General features: G+C 50.8%; 1 protein-coding gene across 2 annotated transcripts in view; it reads right to left on the bottom strand.

Moving 5' to 3' along the window:
• Nucleotides 1–3,548: 3,548 nt before the first annotated feature.
• The window catches only part of Slc41a3 (solute carrier family 41 member 3), a 41,184-nt gene continuing 27,248 nt past the window's right edge, over nucleotides 3,549–17,484 (bottom strand). For both annotated transcript variants that reach the window (XM_021191159.1, XM_021191160.2), the window contains 7 exons: nucleotides 16,559–16,703; nucleotides 14,824–14,970; nucleotides 13,306–13,450; nucleotides 9,205–9,284; nucleotides 7,560–7,694; nucleotides 5,689–5,837; nucleotides 3,549–4,367 (listed from right to left, as the gene is read on the bottom strand). In XM_021191159.1, coding sequence (XP_021046818.1) covers nucleotides 4,155–4,367; nucleotides 5,689–5,837; nucleotides 7,560–7,694; nucleotides 9,205–9,284; nucleotides 13,306–13,450; nucleotides 14,824–14,970; nucleotides 16,559–16,703 — 1,014 coding nt within the window. In that variant the 3' untranslated portion in view covers nucleotides 3,549–4,154. The remainder of the gene's footprint in view (nucleotides 4,368–5,688; nucleotides 5,838–7,559; nucleotides 7,695–9,204; nucleotides 9,285–13,305; nucleotides 13,451–14,823; nucleotides 14,971–16,558; nucleotides 16,704–17,484) is intronic.

Raw genomic sequence — 17,484 nt, 5'->3', positions numbered from 1 at the left:
ATGTGCAAATGCACAGGTACCCAGAGAGATGTGCAAATGCACAGGTACCCAGAGAGATGTGCAAATGCACAGGTACCCAAAGAGAGCAGCAGGTGTCAGGTAAGCTGGATCTAGGGTTATAGTCAGTTGTGGGAACTGAACTCGGGTCCTCTGGAAGAGCTACTAATGCTCTTAACCACTGAGCCACTTCTCCAGCCCCTTAAACCTTTTATTTTGATGTAGTTTGAATGTAAGAAAAGTTGCTGAGTAGTATTAAGGTTTTGTAAACCCTTTGATTGAGCCTGTGGGACAGAATGTAACAGAGCCATGGTAATTTTGTCAAAACTAAGAGATATCTAGTTTCTTCAAAAGTAACAGTCTCTGTTGGTGGTTCAGAAACTGTAACTTCCAGGTTGATTGTTTGGCAGAGTTCTGGAGTTTAGGAATCAGACTCATGCTGATCCCACAGATGTGCTCACCCTTGATACAGAGCTGAGCCCTGTGTGTGGCTCCATCCTAGATCCAGACTTCTCCCCTGCAGCAGCAAATGTGTCTCCTTCTTCATCTCTCATTGGCCCCAACCCAGCTAACACTCCTCCAAGAGTAACTTTCTCATGCCATTGTGAAGTACCCCTAGCAACCCCAGCATACAGGGGTCAACACACCTTGGGTTACCAGATAAAACTATCCCAAAAGGGGAGGGGGGAGGCCATCTTTGAGATGCTCAAAGATCGTGAGCAGTCACATCAGGCAGAAACTACAGCTAAGTCTCTGGAAACATCTGTGTCCTAGGTCAGCTCCAGCTGTGTGGAGCACTGGCTGGCAGGGGACAGGGTTTCATGGACTTGGTTCAGTCCTGTTCTCCTCTTCTCTGTTCTCTTCTGGGAGAGTCACCTGCTGCCTGTTGCCCTTTGCCTCCTAAGATCCAGCTCAGGGCTCTTTCCCCAACCCCCTGCCACTTGACTCTGGCCTGTCAGTCTCCCTCAGTACTTCTCACCCAAGTCCCCTGTTCCCAAAGTCAGCGGATACCTTGAAGAACCCGAGTCTTTCTGATGACCACCCTTCCTGCACCCTCCCAGGTCTCTAGAACAATCTCTTGGGCTCCCCTTAACTTTCTCTACCCCCTTTTCTACCTCTGTGATGAAGATCTGCCATGGCTAAGTGCTCATCAAATACTGAACCTTCTCAGGCTTCAGCCCAGTGGTCCCAGACCCCAGTTCACCTACAGTCACCTCTGCTTTATCCAGACCTCCTCAGGGAATGCCTCAACACCTTCTTACCTCCTGCTTCTCCTTCAACAGTGGCTTCAAGGCTCTCTGAGCTCTCATCTCACTCACCCCTCCACTATACACAGGCTGACTGAACCATTCAGATTTTGGAAGCTCTTGCTCAGCAGCCATAGAGTCTAGCCCCATAGAGATATTTTAAAAAATGTGGCTGTGTCACACATTTTAGTATACATCCCTTTTTTTTTTTTAAATGACTCATGTTCTAATGACTTATTATTGTGTAGTGGTTTGAATAAGAATGCCCCCATGGGCTGGAATAGTTTTGGAAGGATTAGGAGGTGTGGCTTTGTTGGAGGGGGTGTGTCACAGGGCGGGGGGTAGGCTTTGAAGTTTCAAAAGCCCATGCGATTCCCAGTTAGCTGTCTGTCTCTTGCTTGTGGACCAAGATGTAAGCTCTCACATACTGCTACAGCACCGGGCATGCATGCCTGCTGCCATGCTACCGGCTGTGATGGTCATGATGGTCATCCCACTAAAACTGTACCCCAAATTCTCCTACGGCCACAGGAGAAGCCACCAAAAAAAAAAAAATCAGCTGGACTGTTCAAGAGTCATTCAGCCCTTGAGGCAAATTAGAAATGTGAACGGTTGTTCAGTGGGCAACTCGGGAGCTGATGGGATTCAGAAACATGGCAGTTTTGTACTTATTCTTTACAACAACAAAGAACCATTTCTCAATGGATCGTGGAAATGTCTAGAGCAGTGGTTCTCAGCCTTCCCAATGCTGAGACCCTTTAAAACAGTTCCTCATGTTGTGGCGACCCCCAATCATAAAATTACTTCGTTGCCACTTCATAACTGTAATTTTGTTACTGTTATGAATTGTAATATAAATGTCTGATATGCAGGATAGCTAACATTTGACCGCCAAAAGGGTTGCAACCCACAGGTTGAGAACCACTTGTCTAGACAATGGGCTAGACCCAGAAGAGACTTCCTAAAGTTTCACTCACATCAAGGAAAGACTATGGTTGCTGTTTAGGATCTGCTGCCTGTCTAACCTTGAAGCAGCTTTCTTGGTCTGGCAAAACCATGACACCTAAGATGTATGACTTGTAAATCCATGAGGCTCTGAACACTGCACCACTTCAGCTGTCACTCTCACCAGAAAGGACATGATTCTTCTTCACAACATCTGACTGCACATCACACAATCAATGCTTCAGAAGACAAGTGAACCAAACTTCAGTGTATAGCCTTATCCACTACACCACCTTCCTTCTCACTGAACAAAGATGTGTTTGAGCCAAGTTATGATTTAAAATTCAGTCTGAAACCTAATATGTGCATGACCACACTCAGCAAGTACAATGGAAGCTCAGCTCTTGTTACCATGTTATTCTCTGGTTCCATCTGCTTCTTTCACAGAACTTATAAGAGCCAATTGTAGTGAGAATTTTGTTCTCTTAAAAAACCCAGTTATGTTATATGAATATGTTGTTGTTCTAATCCCAGGTGTGAGGTAAGAGGTTGCATCACAGCAGGTGATTATGCTTTGCCTCGAGCACTAGCAGTGGTGTGATTTTTTTCCAGATGCAGATAGTTTAATTCTGGGGACTCTGGAGAAGGTATAAATGAGAGAGCCCAATATGGCCTGTGGTGGCTGCTGCCCCCCCCCCGCTGCCCTCGATGCTACTGGTCCATTGCTGGATTGCTGTTTGGAGATAGTCTGATGATGAAGACTGGACTTGCCCCTAATCAGCAGGAAGTAGTCTTCAGAGGTCTGTGCCCCCTCTGCTCCTTCTAACCTTCTTTGTCTCCTACCTACTGTTTGGGGATTGGAAAGGATTAGGATGGAATGGTGGAATACAGGTTGGAAGGGACATAGAGGTATAAGAACCCAATAACATAGCTATAAATAAATAAATAAACCAACAGCCAATGCTCAATTCCTCTGTGACACTGACTGACTCAGGACAGAGAGGAGGGCTCTGCCCAGGTACCTGGGCCTGGCCCACACTTGTGCTGTAGAGTGCCCACCCCCACCCCCAGCTCATTCTCTATCCCACCTGGCTCTGTGTCCACGAGGAGGGTGACCTTGTGGGACATTAACCTATTCCCCAGGCCCTGAGCTCCTACCTGAGACTGGCAAATGGGAGTCCGGCTGGAGGCGGATGGGCACAGTGTTGGATCAACATGTCTTCTTACCTTAAGCAGTTGGCAGGTGCCATGCACACTCAACCAAACCATGAGAAACAGTGCACTAGCGAAAAGTCATCTACTGCTCGGAGACTGTGCCCCACAGCCCCCTGGCTCCCTGAAGGACGGAGGACACCAGTGCACATCAGCTATGTTTTATTATACATCTCTTGATTGCCAGAACCTGTACGGAAGGTTCTGCTATAAAACAGAGAAAGTGGGAAATAGAAAGAAAGCAGCCACAAGATTAAATACTGGAGTATAGAGGAGGGGTATGCAGGGCCTGCCTGGGGTGAAGGTGCATGGTCACTGGGCCCAGAGCACTAGTAGCATGAGCCCAGGGATGGCACTCCTGAGACCTGGGGATGCAGAGTTCCATCCTGATCCACCCAATGGATCGCTAACCCAGGTTGCACCAACAGGCTCCTTCCTCAGCATCTTCAGGTTAGAACAGCCTACCCTATACACACACACACACACACACACACACACACACACACACACACACACACAGTCCAGGCATACATACTCACGAACTTGCAAGCAGAGCTCCTGATGTCAGGGCTCTACCTCAGGCTGGGCTGCCAACTTGAGAGTCAAGGTATGTGCTCATCTCCCTGGCAGACCGATGAGGCCACTGCCCACGCAGGTGTTTAGCAGCTTGAAGCCTCAGCAGCGGGAACGGCCTGCCAGATAACTGTGGACGTGAGGGAAAGTTTCATGGAGACCCACGGATGGTAGGCTCCGTCAGGGAGGCACAGAAACCAGCTCTGAGACCAGCTCCTCAAGATTAGCTCTGCCCCTCAGTAACCAGTCCAGGAAGAAGCACAGTGCCAGCAGGCTAGTGCCCAGCAGGTCCCCCAGGCCTGTGAGGTAGGGGATGCAGTGGTTGTCAGGGTCCAAGGCTTGGTGCCATGTCAGCCGAACCGTCACTTCTGCCAGGTACAGCAGGATGACCACCTGCCAGGAGAGCAGAGGGAAGACCCGAATCAGAGGCCCAGCTGGGGACAACGGAGAGGAGCAGCTGGTGTCCATGGACACTGCCCGCCCCAGCATGCTCCCTCTCCCCAGCTTTGCTTGGGAACTGGAGGGTCTTGGTCTTGTGCTGGAAGCTCGGTTCCCACTGTGGCACTGAGGGGTGTGTGTGTGTGTGTGTGTGTGTGTGTGTGTGTGTGTGTGTGGTGGGACCTTTCTGAGCGGAGGCCCAGTGAGGAATGGGAAGGTCATGAATAAACTGATACTTCTTGAGGGAGTGGACCAAGTAAGTCTCAAAACAGGTTGGTAACGAGCAAGGCTGGGGCTATTCCTACTGACTGGCTTTCTCGTGCATACTCATGGCTGGCTCCCTGTCCAATATCTGTCACGTGCTGGTTGGACACCCCCTCCCCTCCCTGACAACTTTAAGTATGAGCAAATCAACTTCATTACCCAGCAACACATGAACACATGGGCTGGTTGTGGTCTAAAGAAGGCTCTGAACTCAGCCATTGTAAGCCCTTCCTAGCTGCTGGGTTCTGCCCTGGCCTCTGAAGTGCTACATGGGCATTGTGCCACTCACCAGCCAGGAAACCTCCCTGCTTGAGCCCCTGCCCCTTGGGAGATTTGGTGAGGCCCTCAGGAAGCGTCCAAGGAGCAATCCACGTGGCCCTACTCAGGTCCCACAGTCCCTGCAGTCTTTATCAGTCAGTGCCTGCCTTGTTCCTTCTCCCTAAGTAAACTTGGACTTGCCTGAGTGTAGAGACAAGGAAACGCTTCAGTGAACCCCTCCTGAAGCTGCCATGGTGTCTATTGGCCCCTCTGCTGACACTCTAGGTACATTAGCCAGCTGGTGTCTCAGCCATGCTGAGGATCCCCTGTCAAGCTTAGCTTTTTTCGAACTGTCCACATGCCCATCCTGCCTGGAAGAAGACTACGTGTGCCTTTAAGCATCATGCAAAGTGGGGGCTTCTGTGAGGGGTGGACAGCCAGCTTGGCCTCCTGTGCAGAGCACAGTGTGTCCGCAGCTGCTCCTCCGGCATGGTGTGGCATGTGGAGTGCTGCAAGCAAAGTGAGTGAAGTGTACAGTGCGAGGTGCAACCATGCAGTGTGCCGCAGGCAGTGGAGACGCTGAGCGAGGCGTGGGCACACAGCACAGGAGCCTCTGTCTAGGCCCTGCCACTGGCCTTCAGCACGTTGGCTGAATCTTTGTATGATGGGACCTGCACTCGATACCTCCCACAGCAGCACTGATGCTGGCTGAGAGGCTCTGAAGGCTGCGTGTCTCTGCCACTGTCACCCTCACCTGGACCACGCCTGCCACCAGGTACAGCAACATGAAGATCTTGCTGCTTGTCACTGACTGGCCTTCCACCAGGCAGATGAGGTAGAAGAAAATCAGGTGTCCTGGGACCACCAGAAAGAGTAGGACTCGTGCTGACACAGAGTTGATTTCTAGAAGGAAGGGAACCAAGAGAGTCACAAAACGAATGTCCTTGCAGAGGCCACCTTGGCAAAGGAAGAGTCCCCGATGCGGCACCCAAGCTCCTTCACCTACTAACACCTATGATGCGGCACACTCTACTAAGTGCGAACTCAGTCCTGGCCTTCCCTTCCTTCAAAGGGCTGACACTTGAGGGAAGAGATCAGAGTCACATAAGTGGTCAAACAGAGGTCATTTCAAATGTCAAGAAATACTAAAAGGTGATAGATAGATAGATAGACAGACAGATAGACAGATGAGTAAAAATAAAAATAAAAATAATCTCAGACCAGGAAGTGTGTATAAGTGGGAGAAGCTCCCCCTTAAGATCCCTGGGTAGAGAGGGTTAGGCTGAGGCCTGACACGGGTGTGGAGGAGAGACTGGAGAGTGTGACATGCTCTTAGGGGCCCTGCGTGGCACCTCAGTCCTATCTGTGCAGTTGGGGCAACAGTGAGCTCTGAGCTCTGCTTTCCTCTGCTCTCGTGAGTTTAAGGATCCCTAGAGACTGGACTTCACCCCACCCAGACCCTACAGCAAAACACTCGGAAATTACAGCAAGTGAATGTGGCCCCCTTCTCAAACACAAGGCATCACTGCCCTCCTGAGAGGGTCAGGAAAAAGCAGGAAATCCCACGTCAAACTCAGAGAGTCCAATACAACAAAATGAACTGAAGGAGCCAGTGAACTAAGGCAGCTGTGCTTGGTTGGTTTTAGTTGTTAGGACAGAGTGTAGCTCGGTGACACTGCATTTGCTGAGCATGCTCAAGGCCCTGAGGTGTCATCCCCAGCTCCACAGAAAGCATGTTTGGGGTGGCGGTGGGCAAAGAGGAGCAGGGTATCCTAAAGCCCTGGATGGTCTTCAACTTCCCATTCTCCTGCCTCCACCTCCTGAGTATTGGGATTTCAGGTGTATACCACCATGTCCACTGGAACACGGTGCTGGGTCTTGAACACAGTCAACCGAGCTACATTCCCAGCCAAGTTTGTATCTGCGTGTGTGTGTGTGTGTGTGTGTGTGTGTGTGTGTGTGTGTGTGTTTTCTTCAAGAGCTGTTTATTTTTTAGACAGTGTCTCTTACTGACTGGCCTGAAGCTCACCCATGGGGCGAGACCTGCTGGCCAATAAGCCCGAGGAATTCACTTGGGGTCACTTCCCAGTACTGGGGTCACAAGTGGACCATGCCTGTTCTTTGCTGCTGTTTTTGGTTTGTAATATGGATCCTGGGGATTGGACTTGGGTCCTTACACCTGTATGGCAAGCCTGTTCTCCTGACCCAGCCATCTCCTCAGCCTCAACTTTTCTCTTTCAAAGGCATATAAAGAAAGCCTAAAAGGGAAGCCGTGAGGTGGGTGAATACCCGAGGATATGCAGCTTTTAGGAGCACTTGCCAAATGGGGCAGCTAGACTGAACACTCAAGAAAATCTGTAGGAAAAGCATGTGTGGACCATAAGAACTGAGCAAAATGCACGATGCATAAATAACAGAAAAGTGTCTTCCAGTTTGTGAATGGCATTAGAAAGTACGGGAACATGCACATGTGGTCACCACTACTTGTGAGGTAGACAGCATTGTCACCTGAGCCCAGGGACTCAAGTGACTAGCCTGGGCAGCATAGTGAAACCCCCTTGCAAACCTAAGAACAAGGGGTGGGGGATAAGAAGGTCTTGTGTCCTCATCAGACAGCATACAGACCTGAAGAGCAGAAAATGAAGCAGGGGTTAGGCCAGAATCTTTTCATCTGGACAGGGAGGACCCCGGGTGTGCTCCACATGTGCAGAAAGGTGGAGATGCGGCTGGTCTGAATGGCCACCAGGTTGCCGCCGACACCTGTGAGGAGAGAGGGTGTGGCAAGCTCAGTCTCTGGCTTCTAGCTCTTCCTGTGTACTGTTTCCTTTAGGATGGTGTCCTTGATGGGTGCAGCAATTCTTATCTCCTCTTTGCTTGCCACTCAGACTTGCTGGGCACCCAGGAAAGGGTGTCTTCAGGAAGACTGGAGGCTGAAGAATGGTGCGCAAAACCTCAATAAGACCCAAGAGCCCAGAAGACCAAGAGCATGTGCACACCCTGGAATTCTGAGACATCCTGGTGAGGATGTGATTCCTGACAGATGGGATGGTCTAGCTGGCCGTAGCCTTCTCTTGGCATGCCCCTGATAGGAGCCCACAGTCTAGTAACAACTTTCCCTAGCTAGGTCAGGGACACCCAGGGTTTGAGATCAGTCCCATGGGTGGCCCCAGTGGAGAAAGATATTGACCTGCAGGCAGAGGATGGCTGGGCATTTACTTCTCTTGACTATACACAACTTTAAGAAATTCATTGTGTTTATAGATCCCACTCTTTATCCCAATTCCCAACCTCTCTTCATCTGTCAGCTCCCTGGCAACCAGAATCCAGCTTCCCACGGCCACCATGGCAGGAAGGACAGAGCAGACAGCACTTCCTTTAGGCCAGGAATGGCCTCCAGCGATCCCAAGCCCCATCTTGCTGACATCTCTGAGCAGCTAGGAGAGGAATCAGGGTGTCAGCACCCCAAATCCTGCAGAACAATGACAGTAAGGCAGTCCATGCAGGTCAGTGGGACGTGTGGGGCTGAGTGCCACACAGGTCATGATGGTTGTCACCAGGCCCAGAGAGTAAACCTACTACTGTGAAGGGCTTTATCTTTAAGGTGAAGACAGAAATCTAGAGTCTCATGTGTGAACGCCTATGTTTTAATGTCGCCAATGACTCTGAAACAAACTAAGCAAACCTGGTCTAGTGCTCGAACCTCTAATACCAGTACTTGGGAGGCTGAGGTAGAAAGATCATCACACGGGTTCAAGGTCGACCTGCACTACAGAGTTCCAAGGTGCCTGGATATACAAAGTGAGACCCTGTCAAAAGTAAATCGGGGGCTGGTGAGATGGCTCAGTGGGTACGAGCACCCAACTGCTCTTCCAAAGGTCCGGAGTTCAAATCCCAGCAACCACATGGTGGCTCATAACCATCTGTAACAAGATCTGATGCCCTCTTCTGGAGTGTCTNATGGTGGCTCATAACCATCTGTAACAAGATCTGATGCCCTCTTCTGGAGTGTCTGAAGACAGCTACAGTGTACTTACATATAGTAAATAAATAGATCTTTAAAAAAAAAAAAATAGGTAAATCGGTGTGCTTCATTCCCCTGATGCTGTGGAGTCCCTTCAGATCCTTTGCCTCTGAGAAAAATCAAGCCTAACAGAACCTGTAGGCTGTGCAGGCTCAACTTGCCCAACCAACTCACAACCCGAGGCTGTACACCCATGTTCAGTCCCGATTCAGTCCAGGGTCCCTAAGAGGAGCCTCACCCACCACTTACCACACATGACTGGAGTCAGGACAGCCATGCCTTTAAACTCATGTTTTGAAATGGTTTTGCTCAGGATGAGACCTCCGAAACTGGGGAGAGAACGGAGCTGACATTAGAGTGTTCAGGCCAACTGTCCACTGGCCACCTTCCTGGGCTTGGAAAATACCATCCCCCTCCCTGCACAGAATGTCTGCTGCAACCACAAAATGGACTGCAGTTTCCTACCAAAGAAGATGGTGGGACCAACCCTACAGCCCTCCGGGTCCCCCCAGCAGCTATGCTGGGACAGTGACCAGGGTGAGAACTGTTTCCCTGGGGCCTGGATGAAGGACCCATGTGCTGGGTGGCGTTTGCCAACCTGACACTAATCTACACATATCTGGGAATAAGGAACCTTAATTAAGAACATATCTCCATCAGGCTGGCCTGTAGTCAAGTCTGTGATGCATTTTCTTGATTGATGACTGATGCAGGAGGGCCCAGCCCACTGTGGGTGGTGATCTTGGGGTATATAAGAAAGCAGCCTGAGCAAGCCATGGGAACCAAGTCAGTAAATAGCATCTCTCCACGGCCCCTGCTTCAGTTTTTGACTTTAGAGTCCTGTTTTGAGCTCCTGGCTAGACTTCTCTTAGTGATAGACTCTTAAGTTGTAAGCTTAATAATATAATCCCTTTCCTCCCTAAGTTGTTTTTGATCATGGTGTTTTATCACAGCAATAGTGTGGTGGTTTGACTATGTTTGGCCCATGGAAAGTGACACTATTAGTCTGTGTCACTTGTTGGCCGTGTTGAAGGAAGTGAGTCACTGTGGGGGTGGGCTTAGAGGTCATATACTCAAATCTCCATCCAGTGCCGAAGAACCAATCAGTCCTCTCCTGGCTACCTTCCCATCAAGACGGGGCATCCTCAGCTCCTTCTCCAGCACCATGTCTGCCTGGACACCGCCATGCTTCCTGCCTTGCTGATAATGGACTGAACCTCTGAACCTGTGAGCCAGCCCCAGTTAAATGTTGTTCTTTGTAAGAGTTGCCTTGGTCATGGTGTCTCCTCACACCAGTGGAAACCGTAACTAAGACAAATAGCAACCCTAAGTTGCCTGCAGAGGTGTCTCATGGTCAGTAGACCACAGCATCAGGACAGAGCGGGGAGCTGGGCTGTGCAGTTCTCTCTTGCTCTGCCCAGCTTCAGCCCTCCTGGCTGCCAATACTTCTGCACTCTGACTCAGAAGAATGGACGAGGCCTAGATAAGAGGTTCAGAGTGTATGGTGTACGCGGCAGCTCACTCACACCAGAACGCAGGCACTGTGGCGAGGCCGTGCCAGCACCTGCCACCCTCACTTTGAGTGCTCCAGGGTTCTTGGGAGGGAGGAGGTTGAACAACTTGGCTGGACTAAGAAACGCCTGTAGATTGCTGGGGCACACGTCTGGCTGTGCCACCGGGAATGCTGCCCTGGTCTTTCCTTCTGTGCCCTTCTCTAGGCTTTGTGGTCACCATGACATGGGGAGCTTTCTACTTGTCTCCACGTTCTGCCTAGCAGCCCAGGACCAACCAACCATGCGGAACCCTCTACAACCATGAGCAAACCAGTTCTTTTCCTCCAGCTTGTTTCTGTCAGGGACACCACCAGCAACCACAAGGAAAACTAGCACCAGAGACACAAAATCGCCCATGTGACCAAACCTGACCACGTGGCTCTGAGCTCTTTGGAATTGGTGTGGGGAGGAAGTTGGAGACATCTGGAGATCTGGACTAGGGAAGCTTAGAATGTTCTAAGTGGAGTTAGCGAGCGATCAGAGTGGCAACAGAAACTTGAGACAGTGAAGTCCTGGGTTTCAGACAGGAATGAGGGCTCCACAGGGAACTGAGCTAGGAGTCCTTCATGGGTATATCCTGGCAAAAAGTTTTGTAACAATAGTCCAGTAGGAGTAGGAGTGACTCATGAGGCACACTCCTGGCTGAGAAAACAAAGGCATCAATGGGTGCTGGGGACAGAAAGTCATTTTTCGTCCAGGTGGGGCCCCTGGTAGGGGTCTGTGCTACAGTGGGTAGCCCCCACAGCCACGTACATGTGGACAGCAGTAAATGGACTCAGTAGGATACATAAAGATAGATATCACTGTCTGTCTGTCTGTCTGTCTATAATCCATCCATCCATCCACCCACCCACCCATCCATGGAGGACATGACATTGGGAAAACAATGGGAGAGATCCTGGAGGAGTTGGATATAGAATCCTGGGGTGTGAGTTTGCTCAAAAATAAAATGTATTTATGTACAAAGGGGCAAAAGGGAATTTTGCTTATTTTGGTTATGCCTTGAAAGCGCATATATAAGATATAAGATATAAATAACTTACTTGGTGGAAATTCTGAGGCAGCACAGCACACAGGCTGTGGTGTAGTATTTCTGGCTGGTTTTAGTTAGAATTACAGTGAGAAATGGGAGAAGAGAACAGATCAGAAGGACCAGAGGGCAATGTACTAGTCTAGGAAAATTGCAGAGGATGAGGCTGTCAAAGAGATTAGCAACAGTCAAGAGAAGCCAGGCACTTTGCACTGGGACAACAGGAATGCCTGAGGGTGTCTCGGGAATTCCTCAGTGGCCAGACTCCCTTGCTATCTGCAGGGCGAGCTAGGGAGTGTCTTTCTGAATGGAGCACTCAATGCCTTCTGTATATGTGGTCCAAGGGATACTTTGAGAGCTGGTGGTAGACTTTGGTGCTGAACACACGGTACTGGTCTGCAGCATGTAGAGTGCAGGTGTAGGAGGTCATAGAGGCTCCCACCAACTCTCAGAGGAAGTCCTCAGAGGCCAGGCAGTGTAAGGCAAGGTGAGGACCTCTCCGGGCAGCCTGAGGGGGGTGATGCATGAAGCTAGGAGGGTCAAGTCTAGGCTGAAGGGGAACTCCAGGATGTTCAAGGGGCCAAGGTATGGAGGCAGCAAAATATAGAGACCCTGTGTGCAGGTGATCGAAAGGCCATAGCGGCTGGACTTCCCAAGTCTATTGAAGCTCATATCATGCAACCATGTGTCCCAGATGCCAGACACAGGGCTACAGACATTTGCCTTAGTTACAGCCTTAGCCTGGCAGTCTACTATGTTCTCTGAACCACTGTGTGTTGGGAGCATACAACTTGTTTTTTGACTTACAGAGTCTAGAGTCTCAGAAGAGACCTTGAGCTTACATATGCTAGACAATGTGGAGATTGTTAGCACCATGGGGATGCTTGCCGCTAACCCAAACATACTTTGCACTATAAGATAGAGGTGAGCTGACCCGGGCGTGGTGGTGCATGACTTTAATCGGGAGGCAGAGGCAGGCGGATTTCTGAGTTCGAGGTCACCCTGGTCTACAGAGTGAGTTCCAGGACAGCCAGGGCTACACAGAGAAACCCTGTCTCGAAAAACCTAAAAAAAAAAAAAAAAGATAGAGGTGAGCTTTTGGGAATGACAGTGGGATGTTATGGTTTGAAGTGACTTGTCTGTGTGCCAACTTGACAAGAGGTGGATTGTGATGGCTATTTAAAAAGAAAAAAAAGGGGGGGGTCTCACTATGTAGCCCTAGACAGCCTTGGACTCATGTAGACAGGCTTGTCCTCAGACTTACAGAGATCCCCCTGCCTCTGCCTCCAGAGTGCTGGGATTAAAGGTTTGTGACACCTCGCCTAGCCTGTAATGGTTAATCTCACCTGCCTGCTTGACAGATTTAGACTCACCAGGCGATCAACACAACATGCGCCTGTCAGGACATTTCCAGAGAAGGTTTGACGGTGACTGATCATTGGGGTTCTGACTTGGGGGGTGGGGGTGGATTAACCCCTTGATAGATTAAGAATCTTCCTGTTGGGAGGCGGTGAAAGGCAGGAGGTATGGCTAACTTCACTAGGTTTGTGACTCCCTGGAGGACACATCTTGTCCTGGCCTCTTCCCATATCCTGAGCACCTCTGAAGTGAAGGTTGCTTCACTGTGATGTGCTTCTGGGGCCATGATCTATTCAAGAGCACATGGCCAGATGGTCACAGACTGAACCCTCTGCGACAGAGAGACAAGTAAGCCTTCCTTCCCTGAAGTTGTTTCTGACAGGCATGTCTGTGTCCCACACTGCTCACCTGCTGATGATCATAGCCAGGATGATGGGGAACCACCCATACTTCAGGATCTTCATGATGGGCGGGTTCTGCTTGGCTATGAAGAGCCACAGAGGGGTGAGAGCCAAGAAGCCGACGCAGACCAGAGGCGTCAGATACCATGTGTCTGAGGGAAAGCAGAGATACAAAGCTCAAATGGCCAAGGCTGGCACAGAGAAGCTGGTTGGAGTATGGCCTTTCATAGGTGAGACATAAGTTGAGCACTGGCCATTTAGAGGGGCTATCTCACCATACCTGCCAGAGAGCAACAGTTAAGCAACTGGGAAGCCCCTCTCTGTCCTGCCCCATCCCTGCGTTTCTCTGACACCCTGGCGATCGTCAAGACCCTTGGTCTGGTTTTCCCAGGACAGACTATGAGCAGGTAGCAGATGCATGACAGTTCTCTATAACCCTGCTTAGAGGTCCAGAAAACCCAGAAAAGCAAAGAGGTAGTTCCCAGGGCATATGGCCTCAGGGGTGGGATCAGGAGGAAGCTTTCTCCTGGCTAAGACACTCTGTATCATTATGGGATAAGGATCAGGCTGGCCCATAGCCACTCATTTCCCCAGAGTCACCTCCAGCTGTGAGGTCAGTGCACCGCCTACCCAGGGGCTTTGCCCCTGCTCTCTTCCAGCCTCATTCTCTGACTCCACGTCCCACATGTATACAGAACATTGACTTGTTCTAGACTCATCCTTGCGTCATGCTCCTGCCCTCCAGAGCAGCCCCAGTGCTACATGGCTATCGGTGGTGTATGTCTCACTCTGCTCTGGGTGGTGTCTCCCTATGGGTATGGTGTCACCACCACCCCAGACATCACAGCCCACAATAGTCCCTTCATCTGCCACAGGTGCTCCAGGCTAGCTATAGACAAAGTGCTTCGTGGTAGAAATGGCCAGCTTCTGTACCATCCCCAGAGCTGGAGGGCAGGTCCCTCAGGCTCTAAGCAGGCCACTAACGCTCAGGGACACATGGGCAAGTGTCTCCTTACAACCTGCCCAGGTTCTCCATAACTTCAGTCAGGAGACATCCAGCTCCCTCCTCACACTGATGTGTCTTCCGGACAGCTCCTGGCACGTGGGAACTAACTCACTTTCCAGTCACTGAAGACCAGTCTCCTGGGGCCAGGCCCGCCAACTTCCTGAACAGAGGCAGTGGCAAGAGGGAGGGGGAATGGCACTCTTATTTGTTTTGCAAATCAAATGCAAATAATCAATTCCTATGCAAATCAGACAGGCCGAAGAGTACAACATCTTATCTGATTTGGCGGCCTCACTGTCAACTAAGAGGACAGTAACTGGAATCAGTCAGACTGGACTGGACGGAGGTGCCCCAGGTACAGTGGGGGCCATATTGTTTTATCTGTACCTGTGTTTACTTCTCAGACCTCCAAACCCTGTCGACTTGAGCTTCCTCTGTATGTGTGTGTATGTGTGTGTGTGTGTGTGTGTGTGTGTGTATGTGATATCTGCTCATGCCCCTCCCAAGAGCCTTCCCTACCTTTGTGGCTGTAGAAGAAACTGCTCATGAGGGCCAGGATGGACAGGGTGATGAGGTCGCCCAGGCTGGCCGCAATGGGTGTGGCGATGTTATCAGGGTTGACCCCAAACTTCCGAGCACCAATCACTATGCAGATCATTAGAATTCCTGCAGTGGGAGGAGGGGAGGCCCAAGGAGTGGTTAGTGGTGAGCTGGATTAGAGACTCCCCCACCCTCAGGAAGAGTCAAGCAGGTGGCCAGAAACAGAATAGTTATAGCTATGAAAGTCTAGATGCTCAACAGGCTGCCTACCTCCCTAAGTTTCAGTCACTGGCTGGAACCTGTGGGGGGTGGCAAAGGGTGGCCTGAAAACCCTGAAGACACACTTGAGCAGGCAGGGAGCCTCTGACCTCTGGAAGCACCTGGAATTACATGGACACGGCATTCACAGCCTCTGCTTCACAGAGGGCTCTAAGCAAAAGTAACCCGAGGGGCAGAGGGATCTGGGCCTCCGGGAGCTGTTGAGTCCTCTGAGCAACCTATAAGTGAGACATTTCTTAGGCTCCAGCACCAATGGAGGCTGGGGAGGGAGGGCAGGTGGATGTGTGTCCCAACACCATTGGGGTGGAAGGCTCTGCCCAGGCACCAGAGACATCCTAGGAGTCCCTTATCCCAGGACCCCAGCTATACTGTCCCTGAGTCACATGGATGAAACACATGACCCTGAGGTGCAGATGGTGATGGTCTTCATGGCTTGGCTGGGAGATCAGAGCAGCACATCTCCAGGGGCTTAGCCCCAGGACCCCTCCGCTCTGTCTGAGGGCAGCTGCCCTGCAGTCTTGCAAGCCTCATTAATTGCTAGCTGGGGTTCGCCGATTTCAGCAGGCTCCCCTTGGTTCTTCAAAACATTACTCATCTTGGCTTTTAGAATTTAACACTACTCAAGAATCCCGTGACTCTAAAAATAGTTACAGCAAGGCCCTTCGCTCGTTCCCTCGTACCACAAGATGGAGTTAAAAATAAAAAGGACTACATTCACCCTTGATGCTACCACCTGCCACATTGTGTCCTATGTGACCAAGCCAGAGCCCTGCTTCTTCTTTCTAAACTCGAGCTCCAAGTGAACCTGAATTTACACAACTGAGCCAATGGGCTGGTGCTGGTCTCACTGAAGCCCCTTATCAGACACTACTGTGCATGCTTGTAATCCCAGCACTCAGGAAGCTGAGGCAGGAGGCTTGTTAGAATTGTGAGCCAATTTGTACATGGTCCTGTATATGGTTCTATTGACACATGTGGAGGCCAACAAACTAGATGAAGAAAGCTGCCATGCTCAGGTGTCTGACCTCATCAGCAAGGAGTGGCAAACTGAAGTCTGTCAAGGCTGAGCAAAGGGACAGTAGGGCTCTCTCGGACATGCACACGCTCTCTGCACACCTGGGAGAGGGCACAGGGCAGACTGAGGACCTGGTGGGCTCTTCCCACCCACTACCCCACTCCTGGAGTTCCACACTAGTGCCATAGCAGCCTCACTGCAAACCTCTCTGAGAACCTTAATAAAACAGCAGAGAAGCAGCCAGCCTGGTGCCTGGGGCCTGGTGCCTGGGGCCTGGGGTCTGGGGCCTGGTGCCTGGGGTCTGGGGTACTTGGTGCCTGGTGTCTGGTGTCTGGGTCCTGGGGTCTGGGGTACTTGGGGCCTGGTGTTTGGTATCTGGGGCCTGGGGCCTGGGGTCTGGGGTCCATGGGCATGGCTCACCTAGGGCCAAGGCAGCAAGGAAGGCGGTGATGACGCTGCTCGTGCACAGCAAGGCCACCTTGGCCCAACTGAACTCCTCGTGGGACACTGTGCCCAGCATCAGGGAGGCCACTGCAGCCAGGAGCCCCACAACAGTAGCCTGCACCTGCCAAGACAGAAATCAGACCCATGAGAAGGGTCCCTGACCACTGTCACTCCCCCTGTCCTTCTTTCTGACTTTTGGTCACCTCAAGGGTCAAACAAGACCCTTCTATCCTTCATGCTGGGCCCTGCAGGCAGTTTTCCTCCTCAGCACTTCCCTCCAAGGCGACTCCCTGGAGAGCCTCCCTGTCTACCTCTGTCCCCTGTGAGATGCCACCTGCAGGAGGAGAACAGGGTCTTGGTCTTGCCTCTGACTGGCCTTTCATTCCCACGGTAGCCCCAGACCCACAGCAGTATCACATATGCCAGCCTCACCCCGTAGCTATCCTGTCCCCAGCTCACATTCTCCTTAAACTACTTCTCTGTCTCTTAGCCACTAAGACCCTCACCACTAGAGCCCAGGCCTGAACCAGCATCAATTACTATATTACCAAAGGATGAAGGAGTCTTGTAATGTCTATGGACAAGAAGAGCAGGTAAGTGCATGTATGCGTGTGAGTGCGTGAGTGTGTGTGTGTGTGTGTGTGTGTGTGTGTGTACATGCGTATGTAGAGATCAAAGGATAACATATGGAGCCGGTCCTTTCCTTCCACCATGTGGGTCCCAGAGATTGAATTTAGGTAATCAGGCCTGGCAGCTAGTAATTGCCTTTATCAACTGAGCCATCTCCTGGCTCCCACTTCTTTCTTTCTTTTTCTTTCTTTCTTTCTTTCTTTCTTTCTTTCTTTCTTTCTTTCTTTCTTTCTTTCTTTCTTTCTTTCTTCCTTCCTTCCTTCCTTCCTTCC

The sequence above is a fragment of the Mus pahari genome, chromosome 2 (genome assembly GCF_900095145.1).
Source record: "Mus pahari chromosome 2, PAHARI_EIJ_v1.1, whole genome shotgun sequence".
NCBI lineage: Eukaryota > Metazoa > Chordata > Mammalia > Rodentia > Muridae > Mus > Mus pahari.
This window is presented reverse-complemented; position numbering and strand designations above follow the sequence as displayed.